Consider the following 24,461-nt stretch of genomic DNA (forward strand, 5'->3'; position numbering starts at 1 on the left):
CTCAACATTAACTTTATATTTGGAGTAATACAATGGCGACATGCGTATAATTTTCATTTACATTTTGAAATAGGCAAACAACCAAACAGATATAATACCCCCCCCCCCTAGCTATGTTTACGCCACCGCAAAGATGTATGATAATATTATATTTTCTTGGGAGTTTTAAAATACGTATCAATATATTGTGATACATATCTGTGGTTAATACCGTTTTACCAATACCGATTCTCGCTCATACTAATTCTAAGTAAATAAAATAAAACTACTATCGCAACATATGGTCGTGATTTGTATGTATAACAAAAATAATATGTGTGTAGTATAAATGTCTCAGTGTCTATAATGTCGTATTATTACAGGAAGTGATCCTGAAGCGTGCAGCGGATTTAGCGGAAGCGCTGTACACGATGCCCCGAAACAATCAACTTTCGCTATCACTGCCCAGGTCACCGTGCTCGCGGGACAGGGACAGCAACAACATGTCGTCGTCGGCGGGGGCGGTAGGCACTGGGTTCAACCCGTACACCGGACAGCTAGCGGTGACTGTACACGACCATGGTGCTACTGGTCAATGGAACGACGGTGAGTGCTGTAATGAGATCATATTATTAAATTATTAGATATAATAAATGAGGAATAATATGAGAGGAATCCTTTAGTTTCTTATTCCTATCAGTGATCTAGAGCGATTATCTCGAATTTCAAGAGTAAAAATGAAAAATGTAAACGAAAACAAACTATTTTTTATATAAAATAAATCGATAATTTCAAATTTTAAATGAACAATATTAAATTAAAAATGTATTATACAAAAATGTAAAAACGATTTGATCGTAACATTGAACATAGAGACGACGACATATTGACGTAAGAATCGACGGTTGAAATGGCAAAGATTAAAAATAATTCCCCCGGAAAAATTAGTGTTTTATAAATAGATAAACATCAAATAATAGATAAAACTGATAAAAGGATCCCTCTTAATTATTCTTATTTTTTTTTTTTTTTTGTAAGCAATTTTTATACTGTACCTATAATTCAAGTATCAAAATAAGGTGTTTTAACTTTGATATTGGCTTAATATCTTTCCTAATAAAAAAGACTACATTTATTAATCAAATAGTTTTAACAATTTTGAGAAAATTACTCGCACAAACTTTTGACCTTTTAGCTATCGATAATATGACCACTCTGATACTTTAGTTTGAAAATTATATTAAAATATTCTCATTTAATTGATATAAAAATCAAAATATGTCACTTATGTCCTTAACACCTAATCTATAAGTTTTTATTTCAAAATATACAGTACCTATATGAGTATAGGACCTCATATATTTTATACTTATAGAAATAAAGAAGACAGTCACTTAGAATAAACTTTCTACTGTTTCCGACCAATCGTATTTTTGTCTTTAATCTTATTTGACCACTACACCGAATCTGATCAAATAACAAACACGTATAACTGCATGAAAACTTTATTATTTATTTTTTTTTTTTTTTAATCATATAATATGAATCAGGTTTCCCGTAGCTATATTATAACGTGTCATGTTAAATACTTTTTACTAATAATTATTCTAATCCTTATTGATACGTATAACCAAATTTGGACAAATATTTCGCCTCCGTGTAGCCATAGGTGTAAATCGTTAATAACAACCAAACGTTACCATTAAATCGTATTAAATTCACGATTAGCCGTATGATATTGGTAGAGTATAATATATTCAATATATAAATAAAGTATTCCAAAAAATACATTACCTATAATGTTTTAAAATACGTACAGAATATTATGATACAATATGGGTGCATGATAAAATAACTAGAATAATTTAACGCATTTAATATAATGGTCAGATTTCGTCCCCGAGTGTTTACCAATTTGTCGACGTTTTAACCTCTAATATGGTATTAGTCTCGACACGAGATACAGTTCATAATACTGATTTGAAACGTATAGTAATTTAATATTATCTTATAAGCCGACTAAGTGGGTTTATTTTTTTTTTGTAATACTAAAACCTTTTGCGTTATCCACAGACGATTACGGACGCGGTCAAAGCAGCAGCGTATCGCCCCGAGGTGGTGGTTACGGGTCCAGCGCATCGACGCCGCATTCAACCAACGGCACGAACGGAAGCACGTACATAAATCCGCCGCCAACCAGTGGCGGAGGTGGTGGCGGTGGTGGAGGTGGAGGTGGTGGAAGCGGCGGCGGTGGCGGAGGCGGTGGAAATCCGTCCAATTCCGGTCCCAACAACAGTAACGGGGGAAATTCCGGCTACAACGGTTCCTCCATACCTAACACCACATCGTCCGCGTCGTCCGTTCAACTGACCAACATGAACTCGCCCACGGCCACTTCGCACCCATCACTCTTCAATTCTTCTTCGAGTAAGTATTGTAATATGACTAAAAAATAATTTAGTACTAGTGTTATAATTATTGCATACAACGCTTTTTACTTAAATAATCACACAAAATAGATCTAGCCCAATGAGCATAACATTTCGAGGAAAATACCGTATACTAAAATACACAACAATTTCAAAATACAATGTGGAGTCGCATCTGTTATTATTATAGTCATAAGAATTTATATAGTAGGACGTTTTGGATGTATAAACACCCTCTCACGCCTCGACATTTTTGGGTGTTTTTATGGTTAATTTTTTTTTATTAGCTACAATTTTTATCATCTTGTTTTAAAAAAGTAATAATATCCATATGAAAGTTTTTTTTTACGTACGTACTACATCCTTGATCGTTATATTATAACTGCCATCTCTTATTTTGTAATCGAGCTGAACACTCTTCAATGGGTTTAATAATATTATTAACTGTTATTTTAGTAGTAATGAGTAATGACTAATGAGTCTGCGAATTTAACGGCGAATAGTGTGAAAAATATCTATTATTAAAGTCAATATAAATATTTAGTTAAGAAAATACATATAGAGATCATCACGAAATCCAAAAACATGACAAATCAAAATATTATTCTATATTACGTTAAATGCATATCGTATGTTTTTTTTTTTTTTTATATTAAAAATAAGTCCGGTGACTTAGGACATTAGCTGTTGTAGGAGTTAAGAATTGTGGGTAAGGGGTAAGATTGGTACGGTAGATTATTTTTACAACTGTTGTGGTTGTTACGGCTGATAGCAAACACGTATATGTGTGGCAAGGGCTTTAACTACAATGTACCAGGGTGGTCACCCATCCGAGAGCTAGAGCTGTGGCGGTTACTTACTCCCAGTCGCATTTCGCGACTGGTAGCAACTAACGCGTCACGCCAAGCCACCATACTGTATGTGTTAAAAATTGAACTGTGTGTTTATATATAATAGTATGCTTATAGATATACGCACTAAAGCTAAACTATATTACCTTGTATAGGCCGCAACAAAAATCGATTGCGAATAGTAGTGATATAAGCAGTATATGGGACATTATGCATGTATTTTGCGATATTTATACATCGCTTAAGCCGTGAACATCTAACTCAAAAAACTAGTTTTGACTTTATTACTAGCGGTACATCCATCATTGTAATAATTTTTTATTGACAACAATTAGGTTTTTCGATATTGTCTTGGGGCGTGGTACTTGTGTAAAATCGAAATTCTTCCAATTTTATATCATGTTAATTTTATATTTTATATTAATAGTTATCTCGCGCACACATCATATTAATATATCAAATATTTTTGTTTTCGATCTAAATTTAAAAGCTCAGGTATTAAATTAAAAATGTTATAAACTTTTATGCTAAAATAATTTGCAAAATTTTACAAACTTAAATTTTAAACCCTTTAAAAAAATGAAGAATGTGATTATTTATTTCCGATATTTTTAATTGTTTTTTCAAAAACAACATAATATAGGGAACTTTATATTAATAGATAAAATGTCATTTTGTATAGGTACATAAATAGAAAAAAATTGAACACATTACAATGTAAGTCATTAAATACAAAAAAAAAAAAACCAAAATATTTTGAAAATTTTATCATATTTATAAAATGTTCATATAAATACTTAGAAAAAAAAGGCAAGTATCTGGTGTTATCAAAAATAAATAAATAAATAACATAACACATCATATTCAAACCAATCCTGGAATAAGGTGATTTGGTATTTATTTACATAAAACTAACTTTAAGATTCATATCCATTGTAAATAATCGTAATTTTTCTAATTTAACTATTCTAGTATTCATAATATTGTATTTGTCATAATATTAGGTTTACTGCAATCACAAATTATATTATTGTGGCCTGGTGTGGCGCGGTAGTTGGCCTCGGTCACTAATGTATTCCGAAGTCAAGCATCGGCCGGCGTCACTAACTCTCGGATGGGTGACCCCCGAGTTTTTAGTGACAAATCCATAACACACACACATGCACCCACGTATTCCTACCCTACTAACCAAACCTTACACAAATACCTACTGTTCCTATGCACAGCTAATGGTCTTAGTTCCGAACTTAAATAAGATCAATAAATAATAATAATAAAAAAAAATATATCATTATAATTTACATATTTTTATAATTAATTTTTTTTATTTATGTATATAATTGTGACCCCCACAAAGTTCATATATAACGACCATTCAGTACCCGCTCGTACATTGGACGCCTGTATAATGTTGAAAAAATATAAAAAAAATGATAAAGCTATTTTTACTATATAAATTTTAAATGTAATAATCGCGTTTCCGTTATTCCGACAAACATTTTAGGATGATTAAGTTATTAAAGTTATTATTAAATCATTTTTAGGCGATGGCGTAGGGCAGCGCCAAGTGCGTCGGAGCGGGGTTTAATGCGTTTTTGTGCGTAGTGAAAAATTTAAATATTATTGTACAAATTAAAAATGTTTACTGTTGAATTGTTTCACGTGAGAAAGAAACCCATAGTCAATGTTAAAATACCAAATTTTCACTTCAAATAGTGTAGGATTTTGATTATGTCATAGCGTTTTTATTTATTTTTTTTCAAGACCAATATTATTTTATTTAAGTTTAGAAAATATAAAAATAACAAATTTTTATAACTACTCGTATTTTTACCTATTCGTGGTGTCTAAAATTAAAACCTCGCGACGTGGAAAATATTATCTTCTTTATTGTGTAATAATGTGGTGGCTCTACCAGAACTGCAGACCGAGTGATTCTTACCCGTGCAAAATGGTTTTTAGTTTTTACCAACAAAATAATATATTATACGAACGCAAGACGTCCTATTAATAGATATGCTCGTGTATTAATTGTGTGGCCATTTTCTTTTGCAATCCTACGCGTTGTTATAATTATAACGAGTGACATTTTTATTATTAATTTACCATGGTTTTACTTTTTACAGGAATGGGCACATTGGTAACATCTCCATTCGCCATGAATCCGTTCGCTCTACCCAACTGCAACGGACAGCCATACGCCACGAGCCCATTAATCAGTTCGTCTGCGAAATAAAATATTTACCAAGACACAATGCGCAGCCTTTGAAATAGTGTCGATTATGTTTCTAGTAGTTGTTCAACTTAATCGACTGTACACGCCAATTCGGGAATAGAACACTTCCGTATAATAGGTTTAAAATACGCATTGTTATTATCAAAATAATTTAATCATTATCTATTATTATTATTATTATTATTATTATTATTATCATTATTATTATTGTTATTATTATAATTATTATTATTACAGTCCGGATTTTCGTTTAAAGAGTACACTTAAAATATGTCTATGTAACGTAAAATGCTTACAAAGGTACATATTAAATTATATTACATTTCAATTAATTCTAGAAAAAAAAATTAATTCTACATTGTTTAAACAACTTTTCTATACTGAGATTCAAAACATTTTCCGTTACTAATTCGTTTACATAATTACATAACCACATAGGTACTCTTAAAGACCATGAAGATACGTAGTACATATATTTTTATTCATACATGCTACTTATAAATGGTCTCTATATTTTAATTTCTACTACGAGACCATAACAGATAAATAAGATAATGATCATACAACTTAACCATAGATGGAACATAAGACCTAATAGTTTTTTATAAACTCTGTAATTAGAAAAAATATATTAAAAATTAAAATAATATTTTCTACATGTCATATTTAGTTTTAAAAAGCAGTTGTAGGTACTTCATATATATTTATGAAGTGCAAATAATTTTAAAAATAATAATTAATAAAAATCTTAAAAATCCGGACAATAATTTATTATTATTGTCACATCGATAAATGGTTTGGGACATTTTTAAATCTGTCCTACTGACTAAAATATTATGTAATAAATAAAAATAATAATAAAAATTAAAATATCAAATTTTAATGAATTTCGATAACACTATTTTTGTATAAAAATAAATATATATATAATATATACTATATTGTATTTAGAAATCCTATTATAAACTATATTCTATTTAATCTTATTATTATATGTTGAATAATAATACATTTTTTTGTTTGTTTCTTTTTATTTCCAGAATATTTTGTTGTTCTTTTTATTTTTGTATGTAATTTTTGTTTTGTGTATAGTTTAAATGTCTTTTTTAAATTGTCTATGATTTTTTTTATCTAGTCTAATTATTATTGTAAAAATATATATCGAGTTAAGTTGAAATTTCCTCGCAAAATCATGTATTTTAATACAGTAACCCAAAACGAAGGTATTAAATTTATTTTAGAACACAATAATCCTATGAATGAAGTAATTTAAATATTATTTATTATTTTTATTAAAATACAATTTTTTTTTTTTTTTGTGACAACTTGATATACTAATTTTCCATGTCTTAAAATATTATTGTTAATTTCGATAAAAATATTATTCGGTGTGGTCATGTATTATATCTAATAATATTAGGCATGACGATTGAAACAATTACATATCATACGAGCTTTGTTTGCTCTATACAATTTATGTAAAAAAAAAAAAAAGAAAAAATACTATTGTTATTATTTAGTGTATATATATATATATATATTATACATAAATATATATTATATATAATTTTATATTATATAAACACTTTAGTTTCTTATCAGCTTCTGTAATTAGTACAGCGTCTTATATAACATATAAATCATAATAATATTATATATTCCTAGACTGCCAATTTTTGGTTGTATACAATTGTTTTCATTGTACATATCTAATTATATACATCAGTAATGATATAATATTATAAATACTCTAAAATTTTTGTTCAACATTTATTATTACTATTCGATTATGTAAGTAATATTTTTTTTTTTTTTTTTTGATTTTGAAATTAAAAAGAGACATTAGCAACCAACTATCTACTCATTGATTTGTATTTTGTAGTATTTGCTAACTATTTCGTATTAAGTCGTTCAATTTAAAATTTTGAATTTATTGAGTGCTTCGTAATTGCTCTGTTGACGGTTACCAGTGTTTCTTTTTCCTAATTTATTTCTATTTTTGGATCTTATCTGATTCAAGTAGAATGTAAAGTTAAGTTATCCTGTAGTCCACAGGCCAAGTTCTTTATGAGTTATGACTGACTCCCGATCCTTAAAACAAATGAATTATTAGTAGTAATGCATTATGCATACGGTTTCTATTAATTTTATTTGTACAAAGTAGTCAACAATGATAAGAAAATAAAATATGCGTTGCTGAATAATGAATGGCAACAAAAATTGCAGCTGCGTGTGTACGCATATTTTAAGAAGGCGTTAAAAATTTTCAAGAGGTGGACTGAACTAAGACTAAAAAGATATATTTAATAGTTTCACATAGCTCACCTCCTTAGAAGTTGATCGACGAACGGCTGAATAGTTGGCATGCAACCATTATGGCATTATTAGAAGCGCACGAATCAGGTCCAGAGATAAGGTCATATGCTTAAGCTTAATGATACAATTGTTTTAATATTTCTTTCCAGACATATTACATTTATATAGTATAAATTATAACGAGTTATTTGAAAAAAAAATCTTTAGTAGACAAATATCAACATTATATATTAATATTTAATATATATATATATATATTAAATATATTATGTAATGGCATATTGGTAACATGCCAGTATTGTTGCAGCATATACATACCGTGACCATATTTTTTTTCTTCAAAGCGGGACACCTATATATTTTAATAAGAAAACCACATCGTTTTGTGAAAAATAACAATTGTTTTATTGGAAAAAAAAAACATAAGCTATTTGTATAAAAAATGGCAACAGAAAAATGGAACTAATATATTAAAAAGTATAATAATAATAATTATAAATAATGTAAAAATAAATAATAGAGTATATTATTCGGCCGTATTCCATTTATCGCCGATTACCGCAGTTGACGCGGTGGCAGCGACAATAACAATAAGGTAGTTATTTTTGTACCATTTTGATCTATGTACTATGGGTTTTAGTGTTTTACGTAATACATATATATATATATACATATTACGTAGTTATACTATACGTCTATACTGTATAAATGTATAAATAATGTATGATTGTGATTTGTGATCAATAAACACTTACCACAAGTCGACTTTTCTTAGAGCGGGACATTTTTAGGTTCTATGGGGACAGCGGGACACTTAGCTCGAAAACGGGACTGTCCCGCCCGAAGCGGGACGTATGGTCACGTTGAGCATACATATATTATACAATACATTTAGTTATGTGACTTAGTGTATTGTGCATTTACTCGATAATTTATTAAGCTTATGCCTTAAAGTATAATCATTAAATTATTATAATTTATAATAATATTTTCAACCATATAAAACAAGTAATATATTATAATATAGTATATTTCCATCTTGTGTTTTGATAATGAATCAATGTTCGCATCAACTTATGTGTATAATGTATATAGAGTGTAGTGTTAATACATAATTTGAATGATGATAATAATTATTATTAAAAATTTCCTTTATATTTAATTTTAACGTAAGCAGACAACAACTTTTAATTATAATCTAACAATCATAAAAAATAAAACTATGGTGTTAAGAATAAAAATTTTCAAAAATATACTTGTTAATTAAAAATATGATGATTTCATAACCCCGAGAGTATGATGACTTATGACAATCACTGTTATTAGATTTTTTTACACTCGGTGCAAAATATAAAATTGGTGTTTTATACTCTCGTGTACATAAAATAGAACATGATAAATATATTATGATTTGGTGCCTTTTATAAAAGGTACCCGAGGCAAGTACCCTTTTAATTTTTATCCTCCTCATCTAAGACTCCGATGAATTATACAAATAAAAATACAATTCCTGAAGGCGCCGCTTGATCTTTAAATCTATATAGTCTTAGGACCTATGCAGTTGTCCCAACTATACTACATATAATAATTGAATTGCGATTGAGAGTTGAGACAGAAATCCTTTGACTAAACAGAATTATATACATTGGAATTCGTTACCACTTGCCAGTATTGATATTAGATAAATACCTACCTAGTGAACGTGGTATTCATTTAACATATACATATATAAAGTTAACACATATTGTACCATTACACATTTACGTTATCAATTTATTATCGTCACAAATCACATTAATTATAAATGACAAGTGTTATTGGTCAATCGGTGTTGGTTAATAATTTAAAGAATGGCGAAGATAGCCAGAAAAATGTATTCCATTGAATATTGACAAATTTAACGTCGGTGTTCCCAATAACACTCAACAAATGTTTTCATTATTATCATAATTTGTATGTACAAATCGTCGTCCATGGTTCACGCATTATTGCATTAGATACTTAAATTCACAAAAACCGTCATTGGTACATCCAATCTTCGACAATAACAAATAACAATACAACTCACTAATCTATAATGTTATTACAAAAAATCTATAGCATAATATTGTACGATTTTGAACGCTATCGTAAACAGAGGGTCTCGGAACATCATTATCATTGGCCCTCGTTCGCCAAACTTATTCTGCGCCAATTTGGACCACAACGCTCGCGCGGAAATCATTAATTATATCGCACCACGTAGATTCGTCGTATCCGTCTCTACACGAACAACGTACGAACGTATAAAAAAAAGGAAATAATATCGGTCCTCGTAGAATTTATTTATTCGCCCGACGTCGTCGTTGTCGTAACGTAACTCGCAGTGGCTGGGAATACACGCACTCCCCCGAACATCGAACTGGGAAATGATTAATTTCAATTATACGCTCCAGAACCACGGGAGACTATAATACACGCACATGCACACGATTTGTTTGCTCTCGCGTCCCCATATCGTTTACCATATGTCCTACCCCCCCACACTCGCCGCGATCTCTTCGCACAATACAGTTAAGTATTTGTTTTGGCCTCTTCGGGTATCGGGTTTTTTTTTATATATATATATTATACACATTAAATTTTTTAACAACCTTGGCTCTACTCAACCCCACTGATCACACACACACACACACAAACACGATACACTTGTGTAGGACGTATATATATATATGTGTGTGTGTGTGTGTGTGTGTTTATTATATAGGTACGTGAAACAACGTACAAACATCGATGACGGCTATATGTTGTGCACAATAATATACCACTTCACACACACACACACACATACACTGACAAACGCTTGCGCTTAATATCTATCGTGTTTTTTTTTTCGTTTTTTAATTCCTATTCGCGGTGGTTGCGGTTTATTTTTATCCTACCTACTCGTTTGGATTCTCAGCGATTTTGTTTGTTCACGAAATTGAAAATCCATCGATCGCTTCAAGTGCGGTTTTTTTTTCCCCGTAATATTTTATTACATTAATTGTGTAGGTAGATATATCTTAGATCCGATAGCAACCGTTATTGTCAACGATATGGAGTCATAGAAAACGGAACGCCGGGCCCGGAAGAATTTCTATCGTAATATACTGATAATACAATAGATGACTCATATTATATTTAATTTATTTGACATGAGAGCATTACATTATACATAATCTAAAATCGTATTACACATTATGACGTACGCGCCACGAGCACGAATGAATATGTATGAGGTACGGAAATCGAAAGGGAGCGCGCCTGACTACCCGCTCGAGTCTGTTATACTATCTATTATAGTCGGAAGTAGAATTCCCTGCTCCCATTCGTCGCATACACTCGTCGGAATTATATAACAATAACAACAATATAATAAGCTTCTGTTATTTTTATCCAGGGCTTAACTGACCCCTTGCACACTTTTTTTTTCCAAATTCAATCTTCACTCATCCATCATCACCGCGCCGTGGTTCAATTACGTTAATAATGCTATTCTCTTCCTGCACAAAATACCTATTTAGTAATTTAATAATATTTTTAAAAATTAAAAGTTTTTAAAATACTTATGATATACATGTTATTTTACATGTATAAGCTTTAGCGGTGGTAAAATAATTAATGACTAATTACTATTGAGTACAAATTATTACACATTACTTATCCCGGCCGTTGTAATTATCAATACGATTAATGAATTTACAGTTTATAAATAAAATTTACTGTACAATATAAATAGATCAATCGTGTTCAGGAAATCATTACAATTATTACTATAATATAGGAATATTAGTATTACCAAAATACAAGACGTGTTCATGATGGTTATTGCGTGCTCCACTGTCTTCACCCAGGTTATTTATACGCGATTTCAATTTTCCAAACGTTCTATTAAAATACTGAATATCAAAACCCAAAATGACCAAAGTTATATGAAAATTGATAATAAAATATTATATTATTTAATTTAATAATTTGTTTATATATCATTATGTAGATACTCGTGTAAATAAATTATGAATAAATTTAAAAATTATTGAAACTACAATTTGAATTATTTTAGTTTATTAGTTATTTGTTTTATTACTTATTAATTAGTTATTATAGATGATAAAAAAAATAGTAGCCCATATAACGGTTCATGGTTGACAATACTGGCAAACGCGTATTGGCTTGTCAGGACACTGGAAAAATCCCAGTATGCATTTTTAGGATCGTTTCACACTTTCACGTGAGTGCGTATCGTACGTGCGCATTTTCAGTTAACATTGAATAAGTTCATACACGCCACAATAGCGGAGGAAACGCGAATATAAACATTATACGTGTATTCATCCAAAAATAAATGTATTTTAATCATAATTCTAATAAAAACATAATATTATGATACGAACTATACGAAACGACACTTGAATACACAGTATACACTATACGAGTACTTGCATTGACTGTTTCTATTTATAATAAAATTATTTACAAATTTTTGGATTCAAAATTATCGACAGCAATAATATTATTAGGCATTAGCCTAGTATAAAATGTATTTTTACATTTATTTCTTTGAATTTCATCGTTGGATTTGTTGTTTCAGTTAAAAGACAAATTGCCAAACAGTCAACAGGTAGTTTTCTGATTTTAAAATTTCTAGGATAATTATTTATAAATCAAATAATGCAAACTGCTTGTCTAAAATATTAGTTCTAATAAATTTAAAATGATTTTTAAGTCAAATTTATTATAGATTTGGTAAGTTAAACCTAATCTTTTTTAAATACTATGAGGAATTTAAAGTTCGTTCTTAGCAAGGCATCGAATGTTATAACTTATATGCTACCTACTAGTTATAGGCACAATGATTTAAAAAGTTTTAATTAGTATTTTTTAATTTTTAAATAATTATTATTATGTGTTTTTAGTATTTAATAGATAGCCATATTATTATGACTTGTTTTTGAGTAAGCATTAGTCATAAGTCATAACTCATAAAATATACTATATAATATGCTTGCTGATTAGTATATTATATTGTATAGTAATTATTAGTAATATTACTCTAGAGACTTAGAATATGTACAGTATTTGACGTTTGCCGTTATAATTTTTACCATGATACCTATTTAATATTTATATTTATTTTTTTATACTTGATTTTACCTACAATATGTGATACTGTAGTATGTACGAGTGTCAACTGATATTGTTTACTTAAAAATAGATTGTTATAGATTTTAATTTTATAAAAATCAAGGAAAACGATATACATTTTTTACTTAATCAGTTTATCGTATAGAAGTAATAATTTTATTATTTCCGTGTAAGATTAGATATCTCAGATATCTGTAATCTGTACAAACTGCTGGCCCTATAGACAGATAATATCATTACCTACTTATTTTATATTCTACTACACAGTATTATATTATCAGAACTACTTAATAAAAAACCATGTCATAATTAACGAAAAATAATTATTTTAATATTGTTGGGCATTTATTTATTTTTATAGAACTTAAATAAAAAGATAAATTAGGTTTATTATTTCTTTGAATAGAAAATTAATTTCATTAAAACAGTTTTTACGGTAAATAGTGTTTTGATTCGCTGAAAAATGGTTATTTTATAGGGATGTCGACGATGTCATAGTGTAACAAATAAATAGATAATTTTTCTGATATTATAGAAATAGATAGTATACAATATACACAGGACTCTTTACTATTATTTAGTAGATCCTATTTATATCTAGTTTCCTGATACCGAGAAATGACTTGGATACTTATCACATGTTTTTAATCCAATTTAAATTATTTAGGTAGTATTATTAGTAAAGATAAATAATAGGTTAGGTTATTCGAATACGGGACGATTGGAGAGTCAACTACCATTTTTACCAAATTAAACTTTTTTTTTTAACGATTACGATTACTAATTTTTGATAGTCTAATAATTGGAAATCAAATATTTATTAAAATACAAATGTTTATGATATTTATAGTTATTATAGAGTTTTTTAAATGGTTTCAACATTGTTCAAAATAAGACGGGTAATTAAAACACTTATTTGTTTTTTAACGTATGTACATGTAATAGCATAAGTACATGGCAGCAGCATGGCAAAGTGTAGGTCCAGTGTAAATGTGTAAGTAATAGAGTCCAGCACGCGCTTAACTATTTAAGCCCCAGCCCGTCTATAAATATGGTTATTCATAATAATATAATCTGTTTGTATTTTCTTTGTGCAGTGTTTTTATTGAGATGCACCTATCATACTGAAATATTAAATTTGTGCGCATCATAATTTTATTATAAATAAAATGTGAATGATTTTTTGTTTGAATAAATAAAATTTGTTTTTGTGTAATTTGTACCATCAACAATACTGTTATATTTTTATATAGTTATAACTTATAAGTTATAAGTTATAATAATAGCTGTAGTAATTTATAATAATCAATAGTACCATTATTCCAATGTCATCGACAATAAGACGTTTCTTAGAAATAAAATATTATCGTCTTGCTATAAAAAGTCGAAAATCAATATTTATATTTAAAAAAAAAAATTATTTTTATTTTTTTGAAATATTTTACTTCGCGTAGTATAAACAGTTAACACAAACTACGTTTTCAACACAGTTAATATTATAGAAGGTTTGTCCAAGTGACTTATGAACACCTATTAACATCAGCAGGCATTTCAATTTCACGGGATTAAATACAATTCTTAGTGTGGAATGTGTTATATACACACAAAAACGGTTAGTTAATCTGGTCATCATAAACATATTATATTTCATAGCTCCTACGCTTGGTCAAACATTTAGTCTTACTTTGGAGATTTGACATTTATGCTAAACTGTCAGTTTATACAGCTCAGAAAAATCAATTAGAATAATCGTTGGAGTAATGGACAATCTTGAAACAATGAAACATATACGTAAATATTATAATTTATAATGTAATATGTTAGTCGTACCCTTGTAACAGAATCCGAACCCTTAGACTATACTACCATAGCCCATAGATAGAGGTCAGAATTTATCCGATTTCCTACGAAAACAATAATAACATATAATAATGTGTAAAAAAAAATAACAAGTACTTAATAATAATAATATTATGGTCAGATTACATGCAACGTCGAATGAAATTAAAATATTTTGTTTTTGATCAGTGATCACTATCTTAGTACGTTATACTATATGTTGTATTATTTATATTTCAATTATAGAGCATTTAATGTTAAGATAGACATTAAATGATAATCACAACGATTACGGTTTAATAGCGTGCATAGTCAAGATAATAAAATTATAAGCACACGTCATGCCCCCCATACAATATAAATATATTTCGATATATTATTATAATGTAGTATTTATTATAATATGAGGAATTTCCAAATATCCCCCGCAGTTCGTTTGGAATCGTCGCTGATTATTTTTAAATAACATTTTCAATATTCTATATCCGACTAAGTCTTTCTCGTCGTTGTCTGGCGCCGACATTCTAAATTTAAATTAATCGGGTAATTCCGACTCTGTGGCGAAGCCGCGTTGTAGACAATGTAGACTGTAGTAATGCAGCTTACTAGTTCAACTGTTTCTATTCACTAGTCAGTAGTCGGCCTGTCAATTGTCATTTCACTTTTGTTCTTTCTACAGAGAGGTCGGACTGTCCCATCTTCGAGCTACCATTAGCAATTGTCTACTTGTTTACCTACAAAGTACGAAGCAATACGAAGTTTTTTTAATAAAAACATATTGTTACAAAGGTATGTTATATTTTATCTTAATTTTTATAATACATTTTTAACTTTATATTAAAATACAAACTACTCACTCCAAAACGAACAATATTGGTATTTTAAATTCTCAGTAAAGGTTCTAAAACTTATGTTTTTTTTAATATGTACAATTTAAAACATTTTTGCATTAACAGTATTTCAAATAATAAAAAAATATATTAATTGTACGAGTCTTAGCTAATATTTTTTCTAAAAATATGATTTTTTTCATGAATTAAATAATTTATTTCTATTTATGATTTTTTAATATTTGAAATTTGTAATGAGACAGATCTAAGTTATCTTTCAATAAATTAATAATCCAATTCGATTATTATTACAATATGGCCATTTCAAATACAAGTGTTAAATTTAAACTATTAATTTAATTTGAATAATTTATATTCAAATATATGTGTAATATATATATGTATAAATTGTTGTTTTAATAAACGAAAATAGCATTATATGTAGAGGAAATGGATTCCATCAATTATTAGATTTTAGACTTATGCTAATAAATTATGAGTAGTCAATATTCAATGGTCCTACAAATTATAGTTGTGTGTGGAACATTTTAATTGAATAAATTACTGGGTTTTCTAGTTTATTAATTTAAGATGACGTTTTACCAACATTGTGTTAAATCCGTTTATACACGCGTCGCACGTGGAGTGGATTATTAAAATTTTTTAAAATACCCATAAACACCTTGTACTTAATTATCAAAAAAAAAAAACATGTTATGGCTCTTGAATAATATTAAACTTATAACCTTTAAGATTGTCCTTATAGATTTATTTTAATATTAAAAACTACGGAGTAAAATTTATTTTTATGTAAAATTTTGTTTTTTAAGTTAGCGAGATGGAGATAACACGGTATAACTACCAATCTGCCATAATATATACTATATTGTATATAAATTATTTTAATTTCAATTCCAATATGAAATAAAACGCTTTATTCAATGAAATTTAACTAAAATATGTTTTATTGACTTATTAACGATGTATGCATCTGATAATAATATAACTATTGTATAATTAATTTTATAAACATTTTACATTAAAAATGAAAAGTTTACTTAATGTAATTTATTCAACTTAAATAATATTAAGATTACTTCTATAATTTAATCCGAAACATTTCATGAGTTCATCAAAATTATTTAAACTTATTAATAATTTTATATTTAGAACAACGTTAATGGGTAGATGGGATTTTCTATTATTAGTAGTGCTATGGACTATAATATATTTTTAAATAACAATATATAAATAATTGTTTATTGTATCGGCGGGTTATGGACTATGGTTGATTGAAAATTGTTATATCTTATATGAATTTATGTTTAGTAGATAGAATAATAATAAAATTTACAAATAACCATAATTTGGATATCTAATATTATAAATATTTGTTTAATTTTACGGCAATTTCTTGAAATAAAGCCACACTTTAATACAATAACATTAAAGCTGATAGTTTTGATCAGAACATACAGTTTAGATATATTATGTTTTTTCACTTTTACAGTAAGTTAAACTATGTATTAAATATTATATTATAATAATTTTAATATAATATTTTAATAATATAATATAATAATATTTTAATATAATATTATTATATATTATAATAATTTTATTTTATAATTTTTTTATTTTATGTATTAAACTATAAATATGTTACTGATTTTAATTCATAAAATTTCATCTTGAATACCTAATCATCAATTTTATTAAACATTTCCCTCTAATTATTTAAAAATAAACAATTAAAATAGTACGTTTTCTTGGCTTTGTTAATTACAATTCTTACAATGTGGTTTCATTTTGCGTAAAGTACGCTAATATAAATAAAGATCGATGAAAATAATGTTCATTGTCAATATTATTGTTTTTGTAAACAATAATAAACTACACGCGGCTGCAATAATAACCGGTTTCCAACTATTTTCAGTACCACTGCCTTTTGGCATGGTATAGCGAAATGAGGGAATGAGTTTTATAACATGAGCTATAAATTCGTAATTTTCTTTTCCAAAAACTGCTTTTTTCGACTAATGATCTGGTATTGCTTTTTTTGTTGATAACAAATTGTATACTGAAATAAATATGTATTATACATTTTTAGAACGGAATTTTGATAACTGAATTAATTGATTTTTTTATCAAACGAAATTTTTTTACAAACTTGAAGTGCAATATTTTAATTGGTTTATAAATAAATTTGAAAAATCTGTTCCGAGATTTTTTTATCACACCTTATGTTTATGTTGATACCAAATTATGTTACAACCAACGAGCCTTAACGCTTAAATACTATTTAACAAAATAAAGTTTATTTTTTTACAGTCGATTTTTTTTCCGTAACTGCTTCTTAAAGCGTTTAACAAATTAAATAATTAAGACGTGAAAAGAAAAATACTAATCGAATTAATCGATACTGATATTACAATTCACGACTTACGTTGTACCAATTAATTAAATTATTTATCATACTTAGCGATTAGGTACCCGCGCACTGCACACTAGATACTAGATAATCACTACAACTAGAAAATACAAATGCAAAATTATTTATCTCATTTATATTATATAAAAATATTGATTTTAGTGTACATATATATATATATAATAGTTTTAAATTTATTTTAGTCTTTTATAAATGTTGAAAATCTATGTAGAATATAACTTGTCATCCATAGAACTTAATAAAATAGTTCTACAAATAGATCAAAAAATGTATTATTAAGATATTTATAAACTACAGTTTAATATAATATAGGTTTTCAGTTGAATATATTCTAAGGCTAACACTCTTAATAATTTTAATCTTGTGTGATTCGATTTTGATGACGTGTTGTTTTTATATAACAAGTGATTTTTATTTGAAAAATTAAGTATAGGTTCATATAGAAAAAAATAAATAATAATAAAAATACATCTTATGAATAATATAAATTTGACAAACTTAAATTACCATTACATTTTAACAATTTTTACATTTTTGAGTTTATTTATCGACCATAAGAACAGAAAAACGCGATTTTAAAATACGGAACGGGTAGTTGTTAAATTTTTAAAGCTATTTTCATTAATGTCGTTAATCATTATATTATATTGAACTTTGATTACTTTTCTGATCAACTATGTATTGAATGAATTCCGTTCACTATTGCGTGTTGGGAATGTTTAATAAGTTATAAATTCTTTTGATTTTGAATTTTGATTGTTGTATATTTAAGTATTAATTAAAATAATCACATTATTTACACGTGGTGGTTAACTATTAACTATTAAGGAACATTATGCAATTATTACTTGGATTATATTATTTTTTGATTTTTTTTTTAAGTTTCATTTTTTATTTGGTTTATTATTAAATTTAAAATAATAATAATTAAAATTGGACTTAGTTTAGTCGATTAATATTAATTTTACAATACGTGTTTCATTTGCAATACTACAAATATAATCCGATCATTGAGAATACAACTAATTGGTATTCAGTCCAGTATTATTGTTGTTTTTTGTATTGACTATTAACTGGGGTTATGATGGAAAAACCAGTTGTTATGATTTCTTTTATCCAGCACTAATAATACCCAATATTCTAAAATCTATTAACGTTTTCATTATAAATTTATGTTCTCAAAAAAGTATAAAATTTAAAATTTTAATGATTAAAAATTTAATTTTTTAAAAATATTTTGTTTTATTTCAACTGGAAATTGTGGAAGAGTAATATTTTATAACTGTTAATACATTTTGAAAAATTAAGTGTTGATAATAAAAGAATCTCGGTTTAGTGTATTATAAAATATTATAAATAGATATGTGTGTAGTAAACATTTATCTTCTAATATAAATAAAACGTAAATGACAAAATGTAAAATATAATATATTGTATAATATCTTTTTTCCTATTTTTAAAATTAACAATGACGGTTACATTATTAAATTATTAAATGTTTGAAATGGTTATAGATCATTTATTATTAATTTTTATAATAAAAATAATTAATCAATAATAAACATTACGCATTAAACACATTTTATAAAATCCATCACAGACCACAGTAATGTATATTAATCGATGAATAAATATTAACTATAGATATGTTGTTAAATCGTCAGGAATGAAAAAATTAGTAACGTTGGTAATAAATATTAATACATGTCCAGTATGAAGAATGATTATTATTTGAATAAGTTTAAAATGTAGGTGCTAAATACAATTGAATGATATTTTATTCTATAAAGTATAAATCCCAAATTCTAATGATACTAAACTACTAAGGCACCGAAACTATTAAATGATTAAACAGTGATATTATAGCATAGATATTTTTAAATTTTAAGAGGACATGATACCTGCATGTGTTGTCTCCGTTTTATAAGTGGATAACATAGCAAATTTTACGCTCAGCAGATCACGTTTTGCTCCGTTAGTTTAAAAATTAAAGTGAATTGAACTCTTATAAAATTTAAAGGTAAAAATATTATTTAGACGACCTCGTGGGCATTTTACTATATTTTAATTTTGAAGCGAGTTATAAGTATTTTAAGATGTATAAAATTTACAATTTTAAAACACTTATAACTCGCTTCAAAATTAAAATATAATAAAATGCCCACGAGGTCGTCTAAATAATATTTTTACCTTTAAATTTTATAAGAGTTCAATTCACTTTAATTTTTAAACTAACGGAGCAAAACGTGATCTGCTGAGCGTAAAATTTGCCATGTTATCCACTTGTAAGACGGAGACAACACATGCGGGTATCTTGTCCTCTTAAGAAATATAATATATTTTATAAACTTAAATTCATTTTATTGTATTTAATTTAAATAAAATAACAAGTGTACGAATAAAATTGTAGGTAGGTGTGGGGCTCTTATATTAGTGATTCATAATAAATATTTCATGGTAAAAAAATCGAGTTATTTAATATATATATATAATCCAACTGTAAATTTGATATATTTTACCCGTGTACTAATTTCTTCACCCGAGTCAACTGCTGATGTTCCAAATTAGAAATATATCAATATTCAATGTTTATATAATATAATATATAGTGTAAATTATTCAATTATTTTCACGACGCGTACAAAATATATTTGTACATATCGCTTAAGCCCGTATTCATTTTCTTAATCAAATCGAAAATGTCAACATAATGTAATATTTTTAATATTTCACTCATTCGATTTAATATCCAAAAACGCCAATAGATCTAATTGTCATGAAAAAAATAAAACCTGAGAATTCAAAAACTCCCGAGCCCTAGTCATCATCAGCTATTCTGAACAATAAAATCGTTGTTCGATATCCATTAACCGTTAATATCATATTGTACACTGGTGTGTATACCATGTTGATCGTGTGCTCCGCGTGGCCTGGTGTGATTATCGAACGATGTAGAATTTCGCCGGCTGGATTTTCGACGTTCCCAAAAACGCTGCAGCCCGTAAAAAAAGTGAGATACGATAGGACGATACGTACGCGATGATTGACGCGGCGCAGCGGCAGTGCAATGTGTAATTTGTGTGTAAACAACAAAAGCGCCGCGTGGCCCGTCGGACGTCGGAGATCCGCGTGGGAGAAGCGCCGTCGGCTGTCATATCTGGTCGTTTGATACTAATAAGCTCGTCGGTTTTATCAATAAAAATGTAACTAGACTCTTCCTGGCCTTCCGGCCGGCACGTGCCGAGCGCGGCGTACCGTACGAAAAAGAAGATGGAAATATGAAACAATAACATTTGTGTTTTCCAAAACGTTTACATTGTGTGCGCGTGTTTGTAATGTTATTGTAATTATTATTATTATTATTATCGTATAATATAATATATTATTATATAGTAGGTAGGTATATGTTTTATTGTGTGTGTGTGTGCCTTTGGTTGCCGAGGGTGGCGATTTATTTTAAAACTACGTGTCTACAAAATAATAATAATAATAATAAATGTTATCGCGCGGAGGCATGACGCGCGTTGTGTGCTGTATATACTGCGAGGGGGCTGGTCCTGAATGTGTACACTGTAGTACACGCACATAATAATTTCATATTAAAATTTCCTCGTACACTCTGATTCTGGACCAAAAATTATTTTACAATATTATTTTATTTTGTATTTTCATGATGTACATATATAACGCATTTTCATTACCAGCCGCTTGTTTATTTGTTATTTAGTATCTAGTACCCACCAGTTAAACGCAAATAAAAATGGCTAGTAAGCGATCTTTCAAAAAAATGAAAACTGACAACAAGGTTTGTATTAGTAATATCTAAATATTTTAAATTGAATAAGACTGTGCTCACTGAATTTTTTCTCAAGTATTGCAGTTATTTGATTTTTGGAATTTAAATTTATGCTTAGACCATTTATTATGAATACTTACTATTTTCTGTTTTTCATAGGCAACCATTAATTTTTTTCATTTTAAATATTCAGCAGATATTGTTTAATGAATACGAATTCTGATTTAAAATTTAAACGAGTGAAATCCGAGTTGTCATGTAATAGGCTTATGATTATATGAAGTATATGATTATTTGAATGTTTTAGTAATTCATATTAATCTATTAAGATTTTATAGTTCGTAAAAATAAAATATTCTTTATTACGTTTATTTTATATTTATTCGTGAAATTATTTTTAAGAATATTATCCTAGTATACGTGCTACTGAATTTAAGTAATTTTATACTAATAAATATTTAATATTCAAAAGCTGTTAGTTTTGTATTTTGAATAGGTCAATGATCAATGACATTATTTTCAAAAAAATGTCTGTTGAATAATTTAAAGTAAAAACGAGTCATAAAGGCGAGTGGGGGCTCTCATTTAAAAAAAAGATTGAATTGCCACAGAACACTTGAAATGAAAAAAAAATCTCTAGTATTCAAAAATAAAATTTTTAAATTTACTTAAAAATTCCAAAAATTGCATTTTGTGAATATCTGCATTATAAAAGATAAAAGTGCGGAAATGTTAAGTGAATCACCCTGCATAGACTTTACTTAAAATCAAGGTACCGTAATTATTATTGTTTGCAGTTTACAACAGTACCTTCGTCAAGTAAAAGTACATCTAAATTACCACGGCTAAGAGTATTGTCTCTTTTCGACGGAATTGGTACAGGTAATGACAAAAATAAAATAATTATTACACGTACATTTACAAATAATTAACACCAATATGAAAACACGTTCATTGCGCTGCCAATATACACGAATCCGTTTAAAATGTTTTTATTTATTATGCGTGTGTGTGTGTGTTTTTTTTTTATAGGATATTATTCGTTGAAGGAGCTAGGATTTGATATTGAGGTATTTTATGCAAGTGAAATAGATAGAGATGCGTTAATGTTAACTAGGTATCATTTTTCTGACAACATAATACAATTGGGTTCGGTCACTGAAATAACCAATGAAACGTTAGACCAAATCGGACCGATAAATCTGCTGTTTGGCGGTTCGCCGTGTGCTGACTTGTCTAGTGTCAATTTTCGCAAAAGAGGCATTTACGGTAATTAAAATATCTTTTATACGTTATAAGCGCTGTGATATTGTAATGCATGATGAATAACCGAGTGCAAATAGTCGCAAGTGCAAATACAATATCTAAATTGTAATTGAATAACAAAGCTTTAATATGTTTACTGTAGATCCAGATGGTAGCGGTATATTATTCTTTGATTATTACCGTATATGGAACTATCTGCAAGTAAAATGTCGTAGAGAAAATACGCCATTTTATTGGTTGTTTGAAAATGTGGCCAGCATGGAACTTAAGAATAAAGAATACATTTCAAAGTAAATAATAATACTATCAGTAAACATGTAGTGCATTAAAAAAAAAATTAATTATTAATTATTATATATTATTATTAATTAATTATAATAAATTATTATTTTTATATCAGATTTTTCGAGTGTCAACCAAATGTTATCGATTCATTGCACTACAGCCCGCAGCGACGAAAAAGGTTTTTTTGGTCCAATCTCCCGGGCATAAGACAGCTGTCTTATGCCCGGGAGATTGGCCAAATTGGCACTGATGAACCAAGACTGGAAGATTATTTGGAAAAAAATTTAGACAGACGGGCTAATGTAGAAAAAGTTGGAACCATTACTTCAAAAAGGAGTTGTTTACAAGATGGTATACTATTAATCTATAAAATATTATTACCAAATAAAGAATTATAATTTGTTTTTTTCGATCTTGTTCAGGAAAATCTAGAAATCCTGTAAGTCAAGACGGACAATATACGGGGCTTTATATAACAGAGATTGAAGCAATCTTTGGTTTACCTCCACATTTTACAGATGTCGGTGATCTATCAATCGCAAGTCGCCAAAAACTTATAGGAAGAGCGTGGAGTGTTCAAGTTATTAAAGAACTATTGAATTTACTTGAAAACATATTTGCTAAGAAATAATATTACATTTTAACCAATAAAGAGACCTTACACTAATATATCTGTAATTTTTTCGTATTGTTACAATCAAATAAATAATTTACCAAGATACTAATTAATATGATAGTAATGATTAAAATAAAATTTAAAAAATGTTGTAATTTTTTTTAACTGTTAAATAGTCTTTAATTTCTATTTTTTAATATAAATATTTTATAAAGTATCTATCCAAGTATCAAAGATGATATCTCTAATCGTTCCATTTCATAAAATCACTACTGATGATAGTATTAAATATATTTTTATATTTCTACACTTCACTAGTATAGAAATCCATGCACTTAGTTGTAAACTATAATATTATAACAACAATTTCACAACATCAAGATTAACAAATATATCAAGG

At 27.8% G+C, this 24,461-nt stretch overlaps 2 protein-coding genes across 2 annotated transcripts in view; both read left to right on the top strand.

The window, feature by feature from the left end:
• Positions 1 to 6,151, top strand: part of LOC112591561 (transcription factor collier-like) — an 84,351-nt gene extending 78,200 nt beyond the window's left edge. Inside the window, exons 12-14 of the mRNA XM_025335404.1 lie at positions 363 to 585; positions 2,053 to 2,406; positions 5,386 to 6,151. Of these exons, the coding sequence (XP_025191189.1) occupies positions 363 to 585; positions 2,053 to 2,406; positions 5,386 to 5,495 (687 nt within the window). The 3' untranslated portion in view covers positions 5,496 to 6,151. The remainder of the gene's footprint in view (positions 1 to 362; positions 586 to 2,052; positions 2,407 to 5,385) is intronic.
• A 9,312-nt stretch (positions 6,152 to 15,463) lies between these two features.
• LOC112591631 (DNA (cytosine-5)-methyltransferase 3C-like) lies at positions 15,464 to 24,114 on the top strand. The gene is made up of 7 exons (XM_025335506.1): positions 15,464 to 15,605; positions 21,826 to 21,903; positions 22,692 to 22,776; positions 22,927 to 23,163; positions 23,303 to 23,450; positions 23,561 to 23,796; positions 23,868 to 24,114. Exons 2-7 carry the CDS (start codon positions 21,859 to 21,861, stop codon positions 24,074 to 24,076), a joined length of 960 nt encoding a protein of 319 aa, XP_025191291.1. The 5' UTR covers positions 15,464 to 15,605; positions 21,826 to 21,858; the 3' UTR covers positions 24,077 to 24,114.
• Positions 24,115 to 24,461: the final 347 nt, after the last annotated feature.

The sequence above is a fragment of the Melanaphis sacchari genome, unplaced genomic scaffold (genome assembly GCF_002803265.2).
Source record: "Melanaphis sacchari strain LSU unplaced genomic scaffold, SCAv2.0 Contig13_pilon_pilon, whole genome shotgun sequence".
In the NCBI taxonomy this organism is placed as follows: domain Eukaryota; kingdom Metazoa; phylum Arthropoda; class Insecta; order Hemiptera; family Aphididae; genus Melanaphis; species Melanaphis sacchari.

Coding starts and splice junctions, on each gene's coding strand:
- LOC112591631 (XM_025335506.1), top strand. CDS start 21,859: ATGGCTAGTAAGCGATCTTTCAAAAAAATGAAAACTGACAACAAG. Junction 21,904..22,691: donor AAATGAAAACTGACAACAAG/GTTTGTATTAGT, acceptor TATTGTTTGCAG/TTTACAACAGTACCTTCGTC. Junction 23,797..23,867: donor AAGGAGTTGTTTACAAGATG/GTATACTATTAA, acceptor GATCTTGTTCAG/GAAAATCTAGAAATCCTGTA.